We start from the raw sequence: 25,522 nt of genomic DNA on the forward strand, positions 1-25,522 counted from the left end.
CACTAGCCAGACTTACAAAGAAAAAAAGGGAGAAAGCTCAAATAAACAAAATCAGAAATGAGTGAGGAGAAATAACAACAGACTCTGCAGAAATACAACAGATTATAAGAGAATACTACAAAAAACTATATGCCAACAGAATGGATAACCTAGAGGAAATGGATAAATTCTTGGACTCCTACAATCTCCCAAAGCTCACTCAAGAAGAGGCAGACAATTTGAACAGACCAATCACAAGGAAAGAGATTGAAACAGCAATCAAAAACATCCCAAAGAATAAAACCCCAGGACCAGATGGCTTTCCTGGGGAATTCTACCAAGCTTTCAGAGAGGATTTAATACCTATCCTTTTCAAGCTATTCCAAAAAATTAGGGAAGATGGAACACTTCCTAACACATTCTATGAGGCCAGCATCACGCTGATACCAAAACCTGACAAGGACACCACGAAAAAAGAGAACTACAGGCCAATATCACTGATGAACATAGATGCAAAAATTCTAAACAAAATTTTGGCAACCAGAATTCAGCAATTCATCAAAAGGATCATACATCATGATCAGGTGGGATTCATACCAGGGACACAAGGATGGTTCAACATCTGCAAATCAATCAACGTGATACACCACATCAACAAACTGAGGAATAAAAACCACATGATCATCTCAATAGATGCAGAGAAGGCATTTGAGAAGATCCAACAGCATTTATGATAAAAACTCTGAAAAAAATGGGCATAGAAAGAAACTACCTCAACATAATAAAGGCCATATATGACAAACCCATAGCCAACATCATACTCAACGGGCAAAAACTGAACACCATCCCCCTGAAAACAGGAACGAGACAAGGATGCCCTCTATCACCACTCTTATATAACATAGTACTGGAGGTCCTGGCCAGAGCAATCAGGCAAGAAAAAGGAATAAAAGGAATCCAAATAGGGAGGGTGAAGTGAAACTCTCGCTGTTTGCAGATGACATGATCTTATATATAGAAAACCCCAAAGAATCCATTGGAAAACTGTTAGAAGTAATCAACAACTACAGCAAGGTTGCAGGGTATAAAATCAATTTGCATAAATCAGTAGCATTTCTATACTCCAGTAATGAACCAACAGAAAAAGAACTCAAGAATACAATATCATTCACAATCACAACAAAAAGAATAAAATACCTTGGGGTAAATTTAACTAAGAAAGTGAAGGACCTATATAATGAAAATTACAAGGCCTTTCTGAGAGAATTGGATGACGACATAAGGAGATGGAAAGACATTCCATGTACATGGATTGGAAGAATAAACATAGTTAAAATGTCCATTCTACCTAAAGCAATCTACAGATTCAACACCATCCCAATCAGAATCCCAATGACATTCTTTACAGAATTAGAACAAAGAATCCTAAAATTCATATGGGGCAACAAAAGACCCCGAATTTCTAAAGCAATCCTGAGAAAAAAGAACAAAACGGGAGGCATCACAATCCCTGACTTCAAAACATACTACAAAGCTACAGTAATCAAAACAGCATGGTACTGGTACAAAAACAGGCGCACAGATCAATGGAACAGAATTGAAAGCCCAGAAATAAAACCACACATCTATGGACAGCTTATCTTTGACAAAGGAGCTCAGGGCATACAATGGAGAAAAGAAAGTCTTTTCAACAAATGGTGCTGGGAAAACTGGAAAGCCACATGTAAAAGAATGAAAATTGACCATTCTTTTTCACCATTCACAAAAATAAACTCAAAATGGATCAAAGACCTAAAGGTGAGACCTGAAACCATAAGGCTTCTGGAAGAAAACGTAGGCAGTACACTCTTTGACATCAATATTAAAAGGATCTTTTCGGACACCATGCCTTCTCAGAGAAGGGAAACAATAGAAAGAATAAACAAATGGGACTTCATCAGATTAAAGAGCTTCTTCAAGGCAAATGAAAACAGGATTGAAACAAAAAAACAACCCACTAACTGGGAAAAAACATTTGCAAGTCACATATCTGACAAAGGCTTAATATCCATAATATATAAAGAACTCTCGCAACTCAACCACAAAACATCAAACAACCCAATCAAAAAATGGGCTGGAGACATGAACAGACATTTCTCCAAAGAAGATATACTGATGGCCAATAGGCACATGAAAAGATGCTCATCATCGCTGATCATCAGGGAAATGCAAATCAAAACTACACTAAGATATCACCTTACACCCGTTAGAATGACAAAAATATCTAAAACTAATAGCAACAAATGTTGGAGAGGTTGCAGAGAAAAAGGAACCCTCATACACTGCTGGTGGGAATGCAAACTGGTGCAGCCACTATGGAAAACAGTATGGAGATTCCTCAAAAAACTAAAAATAGAGGGGCTGGCCCCGTGGCCGAGTGATTAAGTTCGCACGCTCCGCTGCAGGCGGCCCAGTGTTTCGTTGGTTCGAATCCTGGGTGCGGACATGGCACTGCTCGTCAGACCACGCTGAGGCAGCGTCCCACATACCACAACTAGAAGAACCCACAGCGAGAAATATACAACTATGTACTGGGGGGCTTTGGGGAGAAAAAGGAAAAAATAAAATCTTTAAAAAAAAAAAAAAAACTAAAAATAGAACTACCATACGATCCAGCCATCCCACTACTGGGTATTTATCCAAAGAGCCTGAAGTCAGCAATCCCAAAAGTCCTGTGCACCCCAGTGTTCATTGCAGCACTGTTTACAATAGCCAAGACGTGGAAGCAACCTAAGTACCCATCCACAGACGAACGGATAAAGAAGATGTGGTACATATATACAATGGAATACTACTCAGCTGCAAAACAGAACAAAATCATTCCATTTGCAATAACATGGATGGACCTTGAGAGAATTATGTTAAGTGAAATAAGCCAGCGAGAGAAAGATAATCTGTGTATGACTCCACTCACATGAGGAATTTAAAACTACGGACCAACAACAGTTTAGTGGATACCAGGGGAAAGGTGGGGTGGGGGGTGGGCACAAAGGGTGAAGTGGTGCACCTACAACATGACTGACAAACATTAATGTACAATTGAAATTTCACAAGATTGTAACCTATCAATAACTCAATTAAAAAATAATAATAATTAAAAAAAAATCTACCTAGGTCTATAGCCTCTATGCCTGGGAAAGGCACCCAAGGTTTAATTCCTGGGCAATGCCATGTACACTGATCCTGGATCAGGACCCTAATGCAGACCCTACAGGTACCAGTTCCTGCCTCTTAGTCTAGAAGATGGAGCATCTGCTTGAGCACTGGGGCTTTAGAAAGCTAACATAATAGGCTATAGGAGTTCCTGTTGTTAATGCTTGTCTCTTTAATAAACTCTGTAGAGCGGGAAAAAAAATGTAAAGTAGTGGTAAACAGTATGAAAGTTCCTCAAAAAATTAAACCAAATTACCATACGATCCAGTAATTCTACCTCTAGGTATATAAGCAAGACAACTGAAAGCAGGGATTTGAACAGACATTTGTACACCAATGATGATAGCATTATTTACAATAGCCAAATGTTGAAACAAATCAAATTTCCATTGATGGATGCATGGATAAACAACATATAGTATAAACATGCAATGGAATATTATTCAGCCTTAAAAAAGAATGAAACTTTGATACAGGCAACAACATGGAAGAATGCGAAAACATTATGCCAGGTGAAATAAGCCAGACTCAAAGGGACAAATATTGTATGATTCTACCTGTATGAGGTATCTAGAATATTTAAATTCATAAAGACAGACAGTAGAATAGTGATTACCAGGGACTGTGAAGAGGTGTCCTTGGGGAGTTATAGTTTATAGTTTACAGAGTCTCACTTTGGGATGATGAAAATTTTCTAGAAATGGATAGTGATGATGGTTGCACAATAATGTGAATGTACTCATCTCCCTGAACTGTACACTTAACAACAGTTAAAGTGGTAAATTTTATGTTATGCGTATTTTACCACAAAAAATAGTATGTATTTCATATTCAGTGCTTTAGACACTTGGAAAAGAGGTAAAATCACTAAACTCATGTTATGACTACAGTATATACTGTTATCCATATGAGCCAAGGGCACCCTAAAAAATAGTATATTCAATTCTTTAGTAAATGAGGAATATACTGTCTGAGCAAACTGAATTATTTTCCTTGGTTGACAGCGTAAAGGGAAGTAGAAAATTTATTTAATACAATAAAGAGATTAAATGTGAATAAAACACAAGTTAAGTCAAATCAATCTAGACAGAAATTTTTTGAAACAATTTGAAATACATTAATTAATAATAAAAAATTCTTAAATAAGAAATAAAGGGGCAACCTTAAGGAACACAGTTTTCAATGTTGTACACATTTGAAAATTAAAATTGATTATGACTGAGTTTCTATTTAGCAAAGTCACTCCCAAGCCTCTACTTCATTTCCATCAATAGTGTGATATACTGATTTATGTATATCTTCAGGGTTTTATTCTTTTATATAACCACACAAATTGTTCATGTTTTAGCAACTTGAAACCAGTTTCTCTTTTCCATTCTGGAAGATGAAGCAAATAAATACTACCCTACGCACATTGAGACATCTTTTCATATAGTAATCTTCTACATTTTTTACTCAAGGAAAAAAGTATAAAACTAAAGAGTTGGAGTGTTCATAATTATCATCATTTCTGTTTTCAGTGGTGATGTCACATTCCTCACGTGTTCCCTTGTGGTTAGCCATAGTGAAGATGCTAGACATTGAGAAATATGGCAGCTGTCTGGGATTTCTTGTTTCCATCATATCCCTTTATGACTACTTCAGTTGCTCCCTCAGAATCATGCATTGATATTTCCTACTCTCATCTTCCTGAATATTTCTTTTTTTGAGGAAGATTAGCCCTGAGCCAATATCTGACCCCCATCCTCCTTCTTTTTGCTAAGGAAGATTGGCCCTGAGCTAACATCTGTGCCCATCTTCCTCTATTTTATATGTGGGACACCTGCCACAGCTTGGCTTGATGAGTGGTGCATAAGTCCGTACCCGGGGTCCGAACCAGCAAACCCTGGGCTGTCAAAGTTGAGTGCGCAAACTTAACCACTAAGCCACTGGGCCAGCCCCCTGAAATATTTTAATGAGGATCTGTGCTTATTTATTTTGACAAAACATTTTTAAATCAGGTTTTATGCTTATAATTTCCACTTGAATTTCAACATCAAGATTTTTAAATACAGATCTTAGAAAATTCTTGTTAGATTCCTTTTAGGATTAACTATGTACAAGTAGTTGGTAATTTGTACAATTATTTGTTTATACTTAGTCACTAATCTCTGAGAATTGAAACAATTATGTATAGGATCCAATAACTCTTGCTATTTCTATGTCGACAAAAGGAATTTTGAAATGCCTTATGATAATGTGTTTATCCTAATCCCAATGAATATTTATATATAAAGTATTTAAAAAACATTGGCACTCTAATTTGCAGAATACATAAAAATTCTTAGAGCACTAATACACGTGTAGCTTGATCATCTTTTTCTAATAGAAATATATGATTTATATGAAGCCAAAGTTTTGTGACCACTTCTCAAAATCTCTACCCAGCCCCTCTACCTCCCTACCTTGGAAGAGCAACATCTCCAACATCATTATGTATTGCTTTTTTTTCTTTTGCTGAGGAAGATTCTCCCTGAGCTAACATCTGTGCCAATATTCCTTTATTTCATATGTGGGTCACTGTCACAGCATGGCGCCCAGGATCTGAACTCACAAACCCGGGCCACTGAAGTGGAGCATGCCAAACTTAACCATTAGGCCATGGGGCTGGTCCTCTGAATTGCTTTTTTAATGTTGAACAGTAGCATGTTTTAAAGCTGCTGAAGTAGATGACTATTTGATGAAGCATCACCTTGGTTATGAATACTTTAGCACAGTGGTGACTGCCAGATATCCCTGTTCACTAATGGCAGTGAATAAAGATGGCATGCACCCTTTTTTTCCCTTAGCTCTTTCCAATAATCCTTGAACTGTGGGATAGTTGGAGTTCCATAAACCATCTCGAAAGCATAAGAAAGAGTATCACTGTAGAGGACCTATTGCTGAAAACTAGACTGACTCGTGATCGTTGATGCCTTGGTGGAAGCCCACATTTCTCTGGATGGGCAATCTCCTCAATTTGTTCACATGGTGAGGAAAAATAAACCATAAACTGTTTAGGCCATACTTGGTGGTTCTTGTTTCTTGTGCAATTCCTAACTCATACAGACTAGATGTTAGATTGTTTAGAAATAACAGAGAGCTAAAAATTAAAGAGTTTAGGCAATAATTTGGGAAATATTTTGCAAAGTAAATTTCAGGAAAGCAAAATTATAAAAGTTTTAAAATGACTGAATTTTTATTTGAGAATGCTGACAATTTTTCTTTTCAATCCCTTTTTACTTCTCAATTTTCTAACTGAGTGTTAGTAAAATTAGGCTGAATTAGGACTTCAATATGTAAGGCAAATGTCTCCATAATTATCAGATAAAAATAATATATTTTAAATATGTATACATTTATAATGATATACAATTAAGATGTAAAAAATTGTGAGATTTCATTTATACCTGGTTACAACCAAAACATGGAATTTTTACTCCTCTTTCACAAAATGACATCTTCTGCTTTCAAGTCAGTTATAGTTTACCTTTCCCTCAGTTCTTCAATAAGTGATTTAAATAAGTGATTTATTTCTTATTAGACCAAAGATGTTTTATAATTTAAAATTTGGACATGAGAATAATTTGAGCTTGAACTTTGTTGTGAATTTATGTATGTATACATAAGTAGTATATATTTCACAGAGGAAAAAATCTAAGACAGAAAATGTTGATACATATTCATATGTACTACATGGAATGATAAAAGAGTAATATCAGATAAGAGGATGGATTATTTTTGGAAAAATTTGCAGTTAATATGGCTAGATAAGTATTCGATATTTGCGTATATATGTATATAAATAAAGAGTTCTTGTAAGGCTCATGAAAATGGAAAAAGTAGTTACATCTCAGATATGTGTCCTTGATTGATTTTTGCTTTACACTGTGCGTTCTTTATTATTTTGATTGCTAAAATGGGCATATATTATTTTCACAGCTATTCTAAAGTAATTATATTGAAAGATAATTCATGACATTAAAAGTACTATCTGTGTAATACAAGATAATTTAGTAAAATACAGTGAATTAACAGTATGATTCTCAATTCAGTGAATATACATAATTTCCACAAAAATGTCCTAAATAGCCAATGAAATATTCATAGTGATATCATCTATGCATGAACGTAGGTTACATTTTTTTCTCCTTAAACTTTTTCTTATTTTCAAAATGTTCTACTTTTGAAATCAAATGTGCACTTAAATTATAAGGAAAAACCAAATATGCGTTTTAAAAATAGAATATAAAATGTTAGGAAGTTATTTGGGAATAAAAGACTACATACCTTATTTTTGCCACAAGTAGTTCCATCTTTTACCCACATCTTTGGGCTCTCTTGATAATCGTGTGGAAACTCCAATGCGATGCAGATGTCTCCCTGTACATTGGTGTAAATAGTACTGGCATTTGGAACACTAACTAGAAATTCTTTGTGATACTTACATATTAATTTTCCGCATTGAAGATCCCTATAATTTACCAATAAATGAAAATCATTAGTTTTCAATACAGAGAATATCATTTCTAAAGCAAAAATATTTAAAGCATTGAAAGTTTGCAAAAGGATTTATGTAATTAATTGTGAAACACCAAAAAAAAGGGCCTTGCCTGCAATGTTAATAATAACTAAACATTTTAATACTTATGAACTACTTGCTAGCTAGCCTGATCACTTTTTTGTAAATATTTCTTCATTCTTCTCTTGATTCTTTGTTTTGTTTTTTGAGGAAGATCAGCCCTGAGCCAACATCTGCTGCCAATTCTCCTCCCTTTGCTGAGGAAGACTTGTCCTGATCTAACATCTGTGCCCATCTTCCTCTACTTTATATCTGGGATGCCTACCACAGCATGGCTTGACAAGGGGTGCCACGTCAGCACCTGGATCCGAACCAGCAGATCCCAGGCCTCAGAAGCAGAAGGCATGCACCCAACCGCTACGCCATCGGGCTGGCCCCTGATTCTTAAACATAATCAATTTCAAGCTTATTCTATCCTAAAAATTTAATAAAGTGTATCTAATTACCAGTCTTATTGGATTTCCTTTTCAGTTTTTCAAACATAATGCCTACTTTCATCATTATGGGTCCCAAACTGACAGGACAATGAGACCAATACTCAAGCATTATATGCAACAAATATTAAAATAAAATCACTAAGATACATCATAATGATACTGCTGTAAACCACAGAAAAAAAAATCATGAAATTAACCAGAAAGTGAAAAAGGATTAACAACAAAGATCAATAATACAACCTAAGATTCACTTTCCAACAGAAACAATGGAAACCAAAAGATTACTGAATGACAGATTCAAAGGTAAATCAAACTAACTACTGCCTTTCCATTCTCTCTGCAGAGAAAATGTCTTTTGAAATGAACTATGGTGTTTTCAGACAATAATTAGGAAAACTTGTCACCAGCAGTCCTGGACTAAAGAAAATGTAAACTGAGTTCTTCCCATTGAAAGGAATTTATCTTAGATGTAAACTGGTAGAAGTACAAAATACATATAGCTATCAGATTGAAGAAGTTGTTTGTATTCCTAGTTAGATGAGAGTGTTTATCTTGGGTCACTGCTAGATTTTGTGATAAATCAGACACAAAATAAATAAAATGGCATAGATAAATCTGAATGAGGAGGCTATGAGAGAGAGAAGATACAATTAAATCATCTTCCCCCAAAACAAGTATAAAACTGAGCAAATTTGTCAAAACAACCATTCCGGCGCTAGGAAAACTGATCAAAAGTAAACAATAAATTGAAAAGCATTTATGAACAGATGCTATAAAATCAAATAAGAATAATGAGAGGCTGTAGTCTTTTTGCCTGAGTCTGTTCCCTTGCCCTCTCCCAGGTCAGCTGGGGCTGTCTTTTTACTAGGGCAGGGCTGGCCATGAAAACCAATAAATTCAATGCCAGAAGGGTCATTCTTTTTTTTTTTTTTTTGCTAGGGAAGATTTTCCCTGAGCTAACATCTGTTGGAAATTTTCCTTTTCTTTTTTTTTTGTTTTTTTTTTTATATGGGCCACCTCCACAGCATGGCCACTGACAGATGAGTGGTGTGGTTCTGTGCCTGGGAACTGAACCTGGTACAGTGAAATGGAGCGTACTGAACTTTAACCACTAGGCCACTGGGGCTGGCCACAGAGGGGTCACTTGTGATTTGGTGCAGAGAGAAAAAAAAAAAAAAAAAACATCCAGCATCACTTTGAATAAAAGTAGCAAAGTTGGTAGGGAATGAATCTAAAACCAGTAGCACTGTTAGCCTAAGGGTGAGGTCCCATTTGTGGTTAGTGACAGACCAGTCAGAAATTAAAGGCATGATCCTGGAAATGACAGCTCCATAAAGGGTGGTGATGAGCTCTTTTTACACCACATCCTTGGCTGACTGGAAGGCTACATGCATGTGCCAGGATACTTGAGAAAGACTGATGGGAGGCAACACTGGAGGAAACTTTAAATTTGCCTAAATCTAAATGTGTTTTCCAATTCATAAACAGAGCTATCACAAAGAAAAACCAAAGGCCAAATGACTTCGACGGTGAATTCCATGAAATATATAAAGAAAATATAATACTAATTCTACACAAGCTTTTATAGAAAATGATAAGGATAAAACACTGTCCAACTCATTCTATGAGGCAAATATTACCCTGATATCAAAGCCAAGCAAAGATATCACAATATAATGAACATAGGCAAAAAACATCCTTGACAAAAAATCAGCAAATCAAATCTAGAACTATATAAAAGTAATTTATACACCATGACTAAGTGGGATTTACTCAGGAATGCAAGACTGGGTTCATATCTAAGAGCCATTTCACAGAATATAGGGGGGAAATACATAATCATCTCAAAGAATGCAGAATAAGCATTTCATAAAATTCAGCACTGATTCATGATGAACATTCTCATCTAAATAGGAATAGAAAGGAACTTCCTCAAACTGAGAGAGCTATATGTGTAATCTACTAGTAGCACTATGATTACTGTTGAAAGATTGAATGCTATCAGCCTTCAATCAGGAACATGACAAACATTTCTGATTTCATAACTTTTATGCAATGAGGCAAAGATTTCCTAGATACTATATGGATCTGTACCATGATCTGTAAAAAATACATGAACTGGGCTTCATCAAAATTAAAACCTTTTGCCCTTCAAAAGATGTCATAAGAAAGAAAGACAAAAGATAGCCTGAGAGAAAATATTTACAATTCATATATCTTATAAAGATTATATTCTGAATATGTCAACTACTTTTACAATTCAATAATATCAACAAAACCCAATTTAAAACTGGGCTATGGATTTGTCAAGACATTTCACCAAAGACAACATGCAAATAACTAATACTCACATAAAAGAGTGGTCATTTCATAAATCAATAGGTAAATGCAAATTAAAACCAGAATGAGATGCTTCAGAATGGCAAAAAGCAAAAATCAAGAAAACCAAAAGTCCTGACAATACCAAATGTTGCTGAGGATGTAGAGAAGCTAGAACTCCCATACGCTGTTGATAGAAATGTACAATGTCACAGTCACTCTGGAAAATATTTGGATATGTTTAAAGTGTTAAACATACACTTTCCATATGACCCAGCAATTCCACTGCTAAGTGTACATCCAAGTGAAATGAAAAAAAATGTATGTCAACACAAAGACTTATACCTTTATCACTTGTTATATCCCACGAGAAACAAATATATGGCTTTACAAAACAAAATATGCACAAGAATGTTCACAGCAGCATTATTCTTAATAGCCCCAAACCAGAAGCATTCTAAATGCCTATCAACTGGTGAATGATAAACAAAATGTTATATCCATACCATATAATATTATTCAGCAATAAAAAGTTATGAACTCCTGATATATGCTACAAAATGGATGACTCAAAAACATTATAACTAAAAGAACCAGACAAAAAGACTACATATTGTATGATTTTTCTTATACAAAATTTCCAGAAAAGGCAAATGCATGAAGATAAAAAACAAGTCCCTGGTTGCTTGTGGCTGGGATCAGAAGTCAGGATTGATTCCAAATTGGCACAAAGGGAAATTTAAAGGGATTCTGAATTCTGGAGTTTGCACTTCTATAAATATATCACAAAATGAATAAAATATCCCTTTAAAACATAGTAATTACTTTTTAGCTAAGTGATTTTTATCTTAAAGTTCTTTAAAATTTTGTACAACAGCTACAAAAAGAGTTTGGAAGTCATGTCTCCTGTTATTACAAGAAAAAGCTGAACAAACTGAAATCGGTGACTTTTCTTCTACCCATCAGAGAACTGAGGTTATAGAGAAAACCACCTACATAAATCTGGAAAGCTAAGTACATGGAGAAAAAATAATTGCAGTACCTGCAATTTGTGTACCTGGAGCAGAAATTGCTGAACTACATAAGCCTGTAGGAATATATATACTGATTTTGACAAATTGCTGGAGACCTAGTGGGGACTAATGTGAGAATGAGAAGCTCCCAGGGAGCACAGTCATAAGGCACCACCATATTTTTACATGCATTTTCTCCAGGAACTCTCCATATAGACCTTGCAGGGAAAAGAAAAGAGTAACCATTGTAAAACCTTCCCAGACCCTTCTTCATCACAAAGGCTTAATCTGCAGGTGGAAGGACTTTATCAGAGGGCAATTTTGAAACATTATCCCTAGCTGGGGAAAGGGAATTCCATTCCACTCTAGCCAACTCCACTCTTCCTGTCTTACCTAAGAAAAAATAATAAATAAAGTCATAATCAATAATACTGAAATTTCTAAGAAAATAGTTGGGAATGCTGTAGCTGTGGCAGGGACTAGAGGATGTGACCATGGAAGAGGAAGCTATATATCTAAGAGTGACAGAAACACTTCTGAAAGCCACACCCTTGAGATACAGGCACATTTAAAGACTGAGGCTTATATGAAAACAAGAGAAGGTCCCCTGCCCACACCCTACCACTATACTAACAAGTCTCCTGTAACAATAAAAGTGGATTACATCTGGAAAAACTGCAAGACACATACTCCCTCTGAGGGGCAGAACGAAAGGAAGCCTCAATTCTAAGAGAGGAGGAAGAAACTACCCTACTAGAGAAATCTGAAGATTCTGGTACTTATAACTACAACAAACATTAGACACAGCCCCTAAAAAGATTAACATAAATCCTCACAGTTAAGGCGTATTTACCTCAGTGCCTATTACCCAAATTAACATGCTCAACTTTCAACAAAAAAAAGTACAAGACTTGTGAAAAGGCAAGAAAAAAACACAGTCTAAAGAGACAAAGCAAGCATCAGAACCAAATCAAATATAAAACAGACGTTGAGATTGTTAGATACGAAATTTAAAATAACTATGATTAATATCTTAAAAGCTCTAAAGGCAAAAGTTGACAACATGAAAGACCAGAGAGAAAATATCATCAAAGATATGGACACTGTAAGAATCAACTATAGGAGTCAAAAGGAAATGATAGCAAAAAAAGTGACAGAAATGAAGGATGCCTTCCAAGGGCCCATCAATAAAACTCAATCAAAACAGCAGAAGAAAGACTCAATGAAATCAGTGATAGGTCAGTAGAAACTTCTTCTCAAACTGAAACATCATGATAAAAAATAGCAGAAAAAAAACAAAATAGAAAATCCAAGAACTATAGGACAATATCAAAAAGTGTAATGTACTTATAATAAGAAATGAAGAAGAAGAAGAAGAAATAGAATGGGAAAGAAGAAATATTTGAAAAAATAATGGCCAAGATTTTTCCAAAATTATTGACATACATGAAACCACAAATGCAAGAAACTCAGAGAACACTAGGCAGCATAAATACCGAAACAAAAACCACCCACAAAAATATCACGTTCAAACTGAGGAAAACCAAAGCCGATGAGAAAATCTTGAAGGCAACTAGTTTGGGCTCACATCTTACTTACAGAGGAACAAGGATAACAATTACAGTAGACTTTTCATCAAAAACTTGCAATTAACAAGCAAGTGGAAGAAAGTTTTAAGTGTTGAAAGAAAAAAATCTAACTCATAATTTTGTGTCCTGTGAAATTATCCTTCAAAATTTAGGGAGAAATAATCTTTCTCAGAAAAACAGGAAGTAATAGAATCCTTTGCCAGCAGATCTGTCTTGCAAGAAATGTTAAAAGAAGGTCTTGAGGCAGAGGAAAGTGACATGATTCAGAAACCTGGATCTGCATTAAGAAAGGAAGAGTATCAGAAAATGAATAAATAAAAGAAAAATGTTTTATTTTTCTTATTCTTAACTAACTAAAAGATAGCTGTCTACTTAAAGCAATAATACAAAGAACGTATTGGCTATTTATAGTACATGATAATTAAAATGAATAACAGTGATGTTGCAGGGGACTGGATGGAGGAATTGGGATACTCTTATAATACGCCTGCACTACACATGAAGTAGTACACTGTTATTAAGGTGGACTATTACTATATTATATATTGTTACATTTGAAGACAGAAGATACGAGTCCAACTATATCAATAATCACTTTTATTGGTAATGGTCTAAACAACCTATTAAAAGCCAGACATTGTCAGAGTGGATTATAAAAAAATGACCTAAAGTCGGTTTAACATCTGAAAAACAAATAATGTAATATGCTATATGAATAGAAGAATGGACAAAAAATATAGAATCATGTCAATAGATAAATGAAAAGCATTTGAAAAAATACAATCACCATTCAAGATTAAAAACTCTCAAAAAAGTAGGAAGGCAGGGGAACTTTCTCAATCAGATAAAGAGTATCCAAAAAACCCTAACAATAACAAAAGAGTTAACAATAAACTTAATGGTGAAAAGCTGAATTTTTCCCATAAAATTGGGAGTAAGCAAGTGTCTCTTCTTTCTACACTTGTATTTCAACATTTTAATGGATATGTACACAGTGTAATCAAGCAAGAAAAACAAATTAAAGACATCCCAATTGGAAAAGAATAAATAATTCAGATATTATTGCAGATGACACAATCCTGGACATGGAAATGCTAATAAACTCATGGCAAAAAAAGAAAAAGTTTAGGAAAATCACACAATATAAAAGATCAATATAAAATATTATTTGAATTTTTACTATTATTATATGTCAGTAAAGAACAATGTGAAAATGAAATTTAGAAAGCCATTCTATTTACAGTATTTTCAAAAGTAGAATGTTTAGGAATACATTTAACAAAATACATGCAACACTTGAACGCTGAAAACTAATAAATGTGGATGAGAAAAATTAAAGAAGACTGAAATAAATTTAGATATAAATTCCGTATTTATTAATTGAAAACTCAACATTGTTAAGATGGGAATTCACCACACACACACACGACACACATATGACACACACACTAATGCACGTAAAACTGATGAACTCTGAGGGGTAGAGTTTGTAAATTTACCAGAGCCAATTTCCTGGTTTTGATATTGTTCTACAGATAAGATATATATGATATAAGTCATATAAAATGTTACCATTTGGGAAAACCAGGTGAAGGGTACAGGAGACCTCTCTATTCTCTCTCTATTATTTTTGCAGCTTCCCATGAATCTACAATTAGTTCAGAATAAAAAGATACAAACGTAAAACTCAACGGTAGGAAGACTAAACCATTCCAAATACAGTAGAAAAAAATTTGAACAGATTCACTACACAGGAAGACACCCACATTGGAAAATGTGGAAAAATGAACATTGGAAAAATGCTCAAAATAATTGTTAATTAGATAAATTCAAATTAAAACAAAAGTAAGTTACAACTAGAATGACTAAAATGAAAAAGACTGACAATACCAAGTAGTAGCACATTTTGGAGAAATGAGAGGTGTTGTTTATAGTATGAGTCAAGCTATGTTAAATCCCTTCCATAACAAAATTATATAGCCTTCAGAAAAGCATAAATGAATGCAAAGTTTCCATTAGGTGTTATTCATAGTATCCAACATAAGGCAAAAAAGTTGCTAGGCTTGCCAAAAATAATTAAAATGTGACATAGTCAAGGAGCAAATAAATCACTAGATACCAATATTAAAATGACACAGATATTGCAATAGGCAGAGAAGCACTTTATAGCAACTAATATAAAAATGTTCAATGACTTAAAGGAAAATATAGGCATAACAGCTAGAATGTTTCCCTTGGTCAGTATACGCTTTTAGCAACTGTGAAACAAACTTCTGTGCATTCTGGGCTTGAGCATATGAGAAAGCAACTTATAAATGTACCAAAATGTACTTTGTGGTGTTTAACTGGAAATAAAATTATCATTATAAATTCATGTTTTAAATACAGAGATATAAACAAATGGATACAGAAATAAATCTGTGATACACGTATGGGGATATATTGCCTGTGTGTTCTAACTCCGTTAACTGAGAGAGCTTAGAGGTAATGAAAACCAGTGGAAGTAAGCATACTTGGTGCCCAGATACTTATTTTCTACTAAAAGAAACCTGAGATTCTTGGATAAATAGCTGAATCCAGAGCAAGGATAGGAAAAGTACAACAGGAGCCTAGAACATCCTTTTTGTGCTAGAAAAATTTGGAAGTTCTTAAAGAGTCATACAGACTTTTGAAAAAGACATTGTGGCCAACTAGAAGGGACTCTCGCTAGCCAAAATTGAGACAATTTGAAAAAGTATCAAAATAAATAATGGCAGTAATATAGTCTATACTATTGAATAAAATAATTACTGAGTCTGATCTGATTTAAATAAAAAACTGATATAAATAATAGATAAGAACATAAACAAATATAGAGAAGGGAATACTTCTTCCTACAATAAACTTCTAGCTTAAAGGCAGAGTCAGTAATGGAGGTAGAAAATCGTGAATGTATTTTAAAACTAAGTAGGTGAAACTTTGAAGAAGAACAGAATATGTCCATAGTCTCAATATAATGCCTCACACATACATACTAAACACAAAAGGAAAGAATTAACTTTACAATTGAGAGACCTTAAGAAAATTAACTTTACCAAATAATTTAACCTAAAATATCCCAGTATGTAGAGAGGATGGTATGTACCTTTGAAAAATTGCACTTGAGGGTACCATATCATTTCAGTGAGAAGCATGCCAAAATGCATAACATGAATCTAATTATGAAAAATATCAAACAAACCCAAATTTAGGGACATTCTACAAAATAATTAACCTATAGTATTAAAAAAAAAAGAAGAAAAAAAAGGAAGTGTTCTAGATTAAAGTTTAAAAATACATGACTAATGTTCATAATACTCTGGATTTGCTCCTGAACAAGGTAAAACAGCTATAAATATTTTACTGAGACAACTAATGAAGCTTTATAAGATCCATGTTTGACAGCTACAATATAGCTATGTAAGAAAATATCTTTATTCTCAAGAAAGACACACTGATTTATTTAGGGGTAAATAAGCACAGTATCCAATTTACATTAAAATGGTTTAGAAAAATCATTTTGAAGAGAGGAGAGTTAAAAATAAAAACAGAAAGATATGGGGCCGGCCCGGTGGCACAGCGGTTAAGTGCACACTTTCCGCTTCGGCAGCCTGGGGTTTGCGGGTTTGGATCCAGGGTGCGGACATGGCACTGAATGGCGAGCCATGCTGTGGTAGGCATCCCACATATAAAGTAGAGGAAGATGGGCATGGATGTTAGCTCAGGGCCAGTCTTCCTCAGCAAAAAGAGGAGGATTGGCACAGAATATTAGCTCAGGGCTAATCTTCCTCAAAAAAAAAAAAAAAAACCAGAAAGATAAAGCAAAAGGGAAAAATGTAAACAACTGGTAAATCTGAGTAAAGCATATATAGGGAGTCTGTGCTATTCATGCAAACTCTAAGTTTTTTACGGAGTTTTTACTGTCAAACCAAGTTTGAAATAATATCAAAATAAAATATTACAATAACAGCAACATTCTAGTTCTAACATATATACTAATTGTCATATTTAATAATTAATAATTAATGCATATAGCGCATACTATGTGTCACTCCCATTCTAAGTGTTTTTTGTAGAGTATGTAAATTCCATACTGGAATCAGCCTAATGATGTTAGTGCAATTGATATTTGTATTTTACATATCAGAAAAGTGAAGCACATGTCCAAGCTCACACAAGTAGGAAAGCAGCAGAGTTAGGATTTGAAACCAAGATGTCTGGCTGTAGAGTAAATGTTCTTAAACACAGCGCTTTACTTCCTGGATAGTAAAAATTCATGCATTTTCATTTCATCACTATAAGAATGGTCATCCTTTGTAAAATTAAAGTGACAGCATGCACAATAAAAATGATCAGTCCTTCTAACTAAAGGGTAATTAATGTACTTATATGTGAATTAAACACTTTGTAGGAGCCAGCCTGGTGGTGCATTGGCACATGTTCCACTTCGGCTGCCTGAGGAGTCGCCGCTTCGATCCCAGGTGCGGACATGGCAGCGCTTGGCAAGTCATGCTGTGGTAGGCGTCCCACATATAAAAAATTGAGGAAGATTGGAATGGATGTTAGCTCAGGGCCAGTCTTCCTCAGCAAAAAGAGGGAGATTGGCAGCAGTTAGCTCAGGGCTAATCTTCCTCAAAAAACAAAAAACACTCTGTAGAAAGGAATAAGGGATAATTTGGATATATGACAAAGAGAGGTACGGACAATCTGTATTTAAGACATTTATAATTGGAATTAAATATAGTCTTACTTCATGGTCAGGTAATATTTTGATAATATATAAACTTAATTATGTGGTGGTATTTTCAAATATGAGGCAATAAATAGAGTTTCTGAGATAGATTTCTTAAAACATACTTAGGCTGACATGGTTGGTATCCGTCAGGACCTGAACCACAGTTCCCAGATTGATCAGCCTTAGAATTAAGGTAAGCAAAACACTCTGAAGAACCAAACTCTGCACCTGAAAAAAATACGTGGTTAGTCATATCGAACTTATATTAATTTAAAATAATTAATGAATACATTTAAAATTCTGAAATGGTTTAAAACATATGGTGCAAAATAAGATCATAACATAAAATTGAAAATAAAAACTGCATTTAAGATCACACAAAACCACTTCAATGAAATATTTGAAAATGGAAAGCATTCTTATCTAAAATCGAAACAGATATCTTAGAATTAACCAATTTGTCTTCTAATTTTTAGTAAGTCAAAAGATATATATCTATAAGTATATAAGAAACTTTTTAAACAAATAATTGACTTATTGGTCAATAATCTGCATAAATGTCAAACCACTAAACTTACTACTTTTTACCATAATTTCCTCAGATCAAAAATTTTTGGAGTCACAGTTGTTTCATTTTCACACTCACTATCCAACCTACACACATAATGTGTTTACTTCTCATAAGATCCATCTGCCTTAAAGAGCAGTTTATTCACCATAACCTCCATCAGTTCTATTCTAGTTGAAAGACTAAACCAAAAGCCTTTGATAGGGAGATTTACCACTGCATTATGATGCTGAAGAAAAATGACACACTGTAGGAAGAGGCCCAGTGGACATGTTAGAATCTCAGTTGTAACTCCTAGAGGAAGTAGCAAATTGAAAAGAAGCAGTTGATTTTGTCACAGGGGCTATTTGCAAACCTGGTTATAGCTGAGAAGTCAAAATTAGAAGCTTAGCTATGGAAACAGACCAGTGCTGCTAGACATTAAAAATAGGCAAAAGCTGGAGGATCTTTCATAGCTATAGTGACAAAATTAGACTCAAGGGGCTTCAACATATAGTTTCTTCCCCCCTCAAGGGTTTTTCCTACTTCTAAACATGTGAAGAGAAAGAGATGAAAATATAAAGAGATGACTTCCGTAAAGCAGTGCAGATTTTTCAGCAGTTGTGTCTACATACCTGCCAGGGGAAGGAGTCTCAGTAAATATACCAACTCTCAGTTGAAAACCCTGGAGAGTTATACCCTTGAAATAAGAGTGAACTAGATGTAAACAGAGCCTTATCTAAACTCTAATCAAACTTTAAGAACTATCAGTTTCTGGTTTAATTAAAGTCATAAGTTTCTCATTTTAGATACCTAAAAGAAGAAAAAGTCCTGATTTTATGGCTGCTTCCAAGGTATGTCCTAGATCACCTGGCTCTAGTGGCCAGGGGAGATTTCATTCCTGGGTCCCATGGGATGGTAATCAGAGACAGTTCCTGGCCAGCTATCCCCTCCAGTGCACAGCCAGATAGCTGATTGAAACACATACTCAGTCCTTCTGTGAAAGAGACACCTTTGATTTTCCTGGAACTTCAGCCTGAGGGGAAGGCATCTGGTTTGCCTCACATCTAGAACCTACTAATGTTCTTTGAGGAGATAAAGTGCAGTGGACATCATGTTTATGCTCTCCCTCTGCCTCACTTCAGCTCACTGGTATCTCCCAGAAAGGAGGCTGTACCCTCAGAATCACATAAGCCATAAGATAAATCTTAATACATATACGTATAGATATCTATAGATATACATATACATAGAGAGTATAATTACATATCCTACAGATATTGTTTCTCTGGTAAAATCCTAGCTAATACAGTCGTGGAACAGAGGGGTCTGTGATGTTTCAATTTGGAGATATTCTCCTCTCTCCTCAGAGGCTTGGTAGCCCAAAGCCAGCAACCTTATGGCTAATGAAGAGGTCTGACGTACTTTGAGCTTTGTTAAAAGCACCATACCCAGAGCACAGTGAATTATCCAAACTTTCACTTACCTAGAAAATCTCTATTCTCAGGGGTTTGTTAGATTTCAAGGAAGAATAATTTGAGAGCAATATCCTTCAAGAATATAGACATAAAAAATCCTCATGAAATCTATAGCCTAATATGCCTTATGAATATTGATTTTAAAAACCTCAACAAAATACTACTAAACTGAATTCTAGAGCATACTAAAAGCACTATACATGATTATTAAGTAGAATTTATTCCTGGAATTCAAGGATGGTTCAATGTACAAAAATAAATCAAATGTCGTACAACAAAATAGCAGTATGACGGTAAAAACCCCACATGATCATGTCAATTGAGGCAGAAAAAACATATGACAAAATTCAACACCTTTTAATGATAAAATCACTCAACTAACTAGAAGTAGAAGGAAGGTACCTCGATATAATAAAAGCAATTTATAAAAAACATAGTTAACATAATACTCAGTGGTGAAAGATTGAAAGCTTTTCCTCTATGATAAGGAACAAGAGAAGGATGCAGGATTTCATTACTTCTATTCAACATAGTCCTGGAAGTGGTAGTCAGAGCAATAGGCAACTAAATGAAATAATAAGCATCTAAACTGGAACAAAAGAAGTAACATTATGTCTGTTAAAGTCTCCACGATCTTATATAAAGATAGAAAACTCTAAATGCTACATACGCAAACTGTTAGAACTAATAAATAAACTCAGCAAAGTTTCAGGATATAAAATTAATGTGAAAATGTGAATGTGAAAATTGTTGCATTTCTATACATTAGTAATGAAAAATACCAAAAGGAAATTAAGTAAACAATTCCATTTACCATAGTATCAAAGAGAAAAAATATAGTTAGGAGCAAAATTAACCAAAGAGGTGAAAAAACTTGTACAATGAAACCCACAAAATGTTGCTGATCAAAATTAAAGAAGATACAAATAGCTGGAAAGACATTCTGTGCTTATGGGTTGGAAAAGTAATACTATGATGACAATATTACCAAAAGTTATCTACAGCTTCAATGAAAACCTTATCAAAATATACACAATGTGTTTTTGCAGAAAAAGAAAAATTCACCGTAAAATCCATATGGAATCTCAAAGGACCTCAAATAGGATAATGTTTGAGAAATGTTCAAAAATGGAGAACAAACTTTGAGATCTCATGCTTCCTGATTTTCAAATTAACTGTAAAGCTACAGTATTCTAAATAATGTTGTATTGTCATAAACACACACACACACACACATATATATACCAATGGAATAAAATAAAGATCTCAGAAATAAATCCTTCCATAGATGCTATAATTTTTCATAAGGATGTCAAACCATTCCCTGGAAAAGGGCAGTCTTTTCAACAATTTATATTGAGAAAACTGGATATCCACATGAAAAAGAATGAAGATGAACCCTTTCCTTACGTGATATACAAAAATTAATTCAAAATGGATCAGATACCTAAATGTAAGGGCAAAAACTATGAAACTCTTAGAAGAAGATACAGAGGAAATGCTTTTTAACTCTGAATTTGACAATCATTTCTTGCATATGATGCCAAAAGTAAAGGCAACAAAAGAAAATATAGATCAAAATTTTAAAAACATTTGTGCATGGAAATCAATAGAGTGAAATCAGCCCACAGAATGGGAGAAAATATTTGAAAATCATGTATCTGATAAAGGGTTAATATCTGGAGTATATAAAGAAACTGTACAACTCAACAATAACAAAAAACAACTGAAAAACAATTAAAAATGGGCAAATGACTAAAATAGACATTTCTCCAAAGAAGATATAAAAATAGCCAATAAGCACATGAAAAGATATTGCACATTACTAATCATTAGGAAAATGCAAATCAAAACCACAACAAGATACAATCGCATACCCATTAGGATGGCCAGGATCAGAAAAAAGGAAAATAACAAGTGTTGGCAAGGATGTGGAGAAGTTGGAACTCTTGTGCATTGTTGATGGAGATGTAAAATGATGGAGCCACCGTGGGAAACAGTGTGGCGGTTACTCAAAAAAGTAAAAATAAAATTAGCATATGATTCAGCAATTTCACTTCTGGGTACATACACAAAAGAATTGAAAGTAGAGACTTGAATGATAGCTATATACCCATGTCCATAGCAGCATCATTCACAGTAGCCAAAAGGTGGAAGTAACCCAAGTGTCCAGTGACAGAAGAGTGGATAAGCAAAATGTGATACACACACACACACACACACACACACACAGTGGAATATTATTCAGCCTTAAAAAGGAAAGACATTCTGACATATAGATGAACCTTGAAGATAGTATGCTAAGTGCAATAAGGCAGTCACAAAAGGACAGATAGTGTATGATAGCACTTAAATAAGGTACCAACAGTAGTCAGTTTCTTAGAGACAGAAAGAATGGTATTTACTAGGAGTGAATAGAGGAGTGAGACATTGTTTAATGGGTATGGAGTTCAGCTTGGGCAATTGAAAAGCATTCTGAAGATGGATGATGGTGATGTTTGCAAAATAATGTGAGTGCATTTAATTATCAGACATTTTCTGATATATAGAAATAGTAGGGATCCACTAAAAATAACTATTAGAACTAGTAAAGGATTTCAAGACGAAATTCAAAGGAAATTCAAAACAAATTTCAAAGGAAAAATTACCCCTGAGAGGGAATTGAAAACTGTGTAAAAAGAACCCCTGCAATAAGGGGCAGTTCTGACTGAAGTGGAAGAGGCGGAAATTCCTTTCTGGAAAGAAAAATCGTCACCTTCATGAGTCACAGAAATTTATGGCTGGCTGGGAGCAATACCAAGGTACGTGGCCTTCCCTGGAGGAGTGGGGAACCTGAGCTGGGGAGTGTTACTGCTATAAGCAACCTTTGGACTCACCACAACCAAGATGAGTGTCCTAATATCTGGCTTTACTGGCTATTAACTACAATGAGGAATACCTCTAGAAAAGCTATTGGATGTAAGTGGAAAAAAGCTGCCTCTTAAAGGGCCCATGCACAAATTCACCCATTTTGGAATGCAATCTAAAATCACCAGAAAGAAAGGTGTACAGCCCTTTCTTGAAAAGAGACTCACCTGATACACCCTGGGCACATCTCAGTGAGAGGTGAGCCCTCTCCAGGGATTGAGACATTGGCAACAGCCATTATTGTGACTTAGTATAGGTGTGCTGACACAGAAGCTGGCAGACACCATTGGAGTTCTTCCACTGGCTTGTTAGCCCAGGGTCTGCCCAGCAACCTAGAGCACTGATTTAATACAGCTCAGCCAGAGTAAGAGGCCCACCCTAAGGACTGGCCCCACCCAATAGAAAGCCCTTGGGAAACTTGTGGGCCTGCATAGACTGGTGCCTGGATCCTCTACAGGCAGGCAAGTGGGTCCAACATTGCAGGGTAGGGTGTGAGCTATGAAGAGGTAGAGTGTATGAGGCCCTGGTAGAGTGTGTGGGGGCCTCTGCAGTGGGGTGACTGGTCTGCTTCAGGGGATCAGGATGTGTGCAAGGACCAGGACTGTGTTGACAGTGTGTGTGGACCAGTGGGCCATGGGACCTGTCAGCTGCAGAGACTTGTGCATCCTCCAAAAGCCACAGAAATGATTGCCCCCACCTTCCAAAGCATGAAACAACTGGGGGCTCCAATGCCTGCGGCCAGCCCTACTAGCTGCAAGCATGAGAGAGCTGACAACAGCCTAATAGGCCAGAGGCCTACAGCAATTATAAGCCCCTGAGCCTATCAACTAGCCACACTGGGGACCTACTCACTTAACAGAAAAACTGCAACATGAAGGTGCTATCAGACCTTGCAGCCAACTGTGCTAGGGCTCCACAAGATCAAGAGACATAGCTGACTCACCTGATACATGGATAAAAGCACAGAGAAAGAGGCAAAATGAGGAGGAGAAGTAATGCATTTCAAGCAAGGGAACAGGGAAAAACCTTAGAAAAAGAAATGAAACAGAAATAAACAATTTACCTGACAAACAGTTCAAACAAAAAGGTATAAAGGTGCTCACTGATCTTGGGAGAAGATGGGTGAACTCAGTGAGAGCTTCGACAGATAATTGGAAAATATAAAAAAGAACTAATCAGAAATGAAGACTACAATACTGGAAATGAAAAATTCACTACAGGGACTCAATAGCAGAATAGATGATACAGAAGAAGGGATCAGTGAGCTGAATGAAAGAATAGAGGAAATCACCCAAGCAACAGATAAAAGAAAAAAGAATTAGAAAGAACAAGAACAGGCTAAGGGAACTCTAGGACAACATCAAGTACACTAGCTTTCGTATTATAGATGTCTCAGAAGGAGAAGAGAGAGACAAAGGGACAGAGAATATATCTGAAGAAATAATAGCTGAAAAGTTTCCTAACCTACAGAAGGAAACAGACATCCAGGTACAGGAATCACAGAGAGCACCAACCAAGATAAACCCAAGAAGCCCAGATCAATATACATTATATTTAAAATGTCCAAAGTTAAAGAGAGAATCCTAAAAGCAGCAAGAGAAATGCAACAAGTGACATATAAAGGAAACCTCATAAGGCTATCAGTTGACTTTTTAGCAGAAGCTTTACAGACCAGAAGGGAGTGGAATGATATATTTAAAGTGCTGAAAGGAAAAACCTACAGCTAAGAATACTCTACCCAGCAAGGTTGCCGTTCAGAATTGAAGGAGAGATAAAGAGTTTAAGAGACAAGCAAAAATTAAAGGAGTTCATCACCAAGAAACCAATTTTATAGGAAATGGTAAAGGGCCTTATTTAAGTGGGAAAGAGAAGAACACAAATAGGAATAAGAAAATTAACCAAAAAAAGTAATAAAATTACTGGTAAAGGGAAAAATACAGTAAAGGTAACAGATCAATCACCTATGAAGATAATATGAAGGTCAAAAGACAAAAATACTAAAATTACCTATTTCAATGATAAGACAGTAATGGATACACATGCAGGAAGAAGAGGTCAAATATGATATCAAAAACAAAATGTGGGATGATGGAAGTAAAAGAGTAGAACTTTAAGCAAGAGGTCAAACTTAGAAGGCAATCAACTCAATATGGATTGCTATATACATAGGTTATTATATAGAAAACTCATGATAATCACAAACCAGAAACCTATAATAAATGCACAAAAAATTAAGATAAAGAAACCCAAACATAATACTAAAGAAAGCCATCAAACCACAAGGGAAAAGAGCAAGAGAAGAAAGGAACAGAGAAGTACGACTAAAGCACCTAGAAAAAAAATAACAAAATGGCAATAAGTACATAGTTATCAATAGCTACTTTAAATGTCAATGGACTAAATGCTCCAATCAAAAGATATAGGGTGGTCAACTGGATAATAAACAAGACCCATATATATGCTGCATACAAGAGACGTACTTCAGACCTAAAGACACTCAGAAACTGAAAGTGAAGGTATAGAAAAAGATACTCCATGCAAATGGCAAAGAAAATAAAGCTGGGGTAGCAATACATATATCAGACAAAATAGACTTTAAAACATAAACCATAACAAGAGACAAGAAAGACACTACATAATGATAAAGGGAACGATCCAACAAGAGGATACAACACGTGTAAATATCTATCCACCCAATAAAGGAGCAC

At 35.2% G+C, this 25,522-nt stretch overlaps 1 protein-coding gene across 4 annotated transcripts in view; it reads right to left on the reverse strand.

Moving 5' to 3' along the window:
• The window catches only part of LOC103541927 (disintegrin and metalloproteinase domain-containing protein 2), a 134,001-nt gene that overhangs the window by 18,434 nt on the left and 90,045 nt on the right, over window positions 1-25,522 (reverse strand). For all 4 annotated transcript variants that reach the window (XR_011534412.1, XR_011534411.1, XM_070599078.1 and 1 more), the window contains exons 15-16: window positions 18,005-18,110; window positions 7,480-7,663 (exon numbers count right to left, since the gene is read on the reverse strand). Coding sequence is in view for 2 of the 4 variants with exons in the window: in XM_070599078.1 (XP_070455179.1) it covers window positions 7,480-7,663; window positions 18,005-18,110 (290 nt within the window). In the remaining 2 variants the exon portion in view is untranslated. The remainder of the gene's footprint in view (window positions 1-7,479; window positions 7,664-18,004; window positions 18,111-25,522) is intronic.

Source organism: Equus przewalskii, chromosome 28 (assembly GCF_037783145.1).
Source record: "Equus przewalskii isolate Varuska chromosome 28, EquPr2, whole genome shotgun sequence".
In the NCBI taxonomy this organism is placed as follows: domain Eukaryota; kingdom Metazoa; phylum Chordata; class Mammalia; order Perissodactyla; family Equidae; genus Equus; species Equus przewalskii.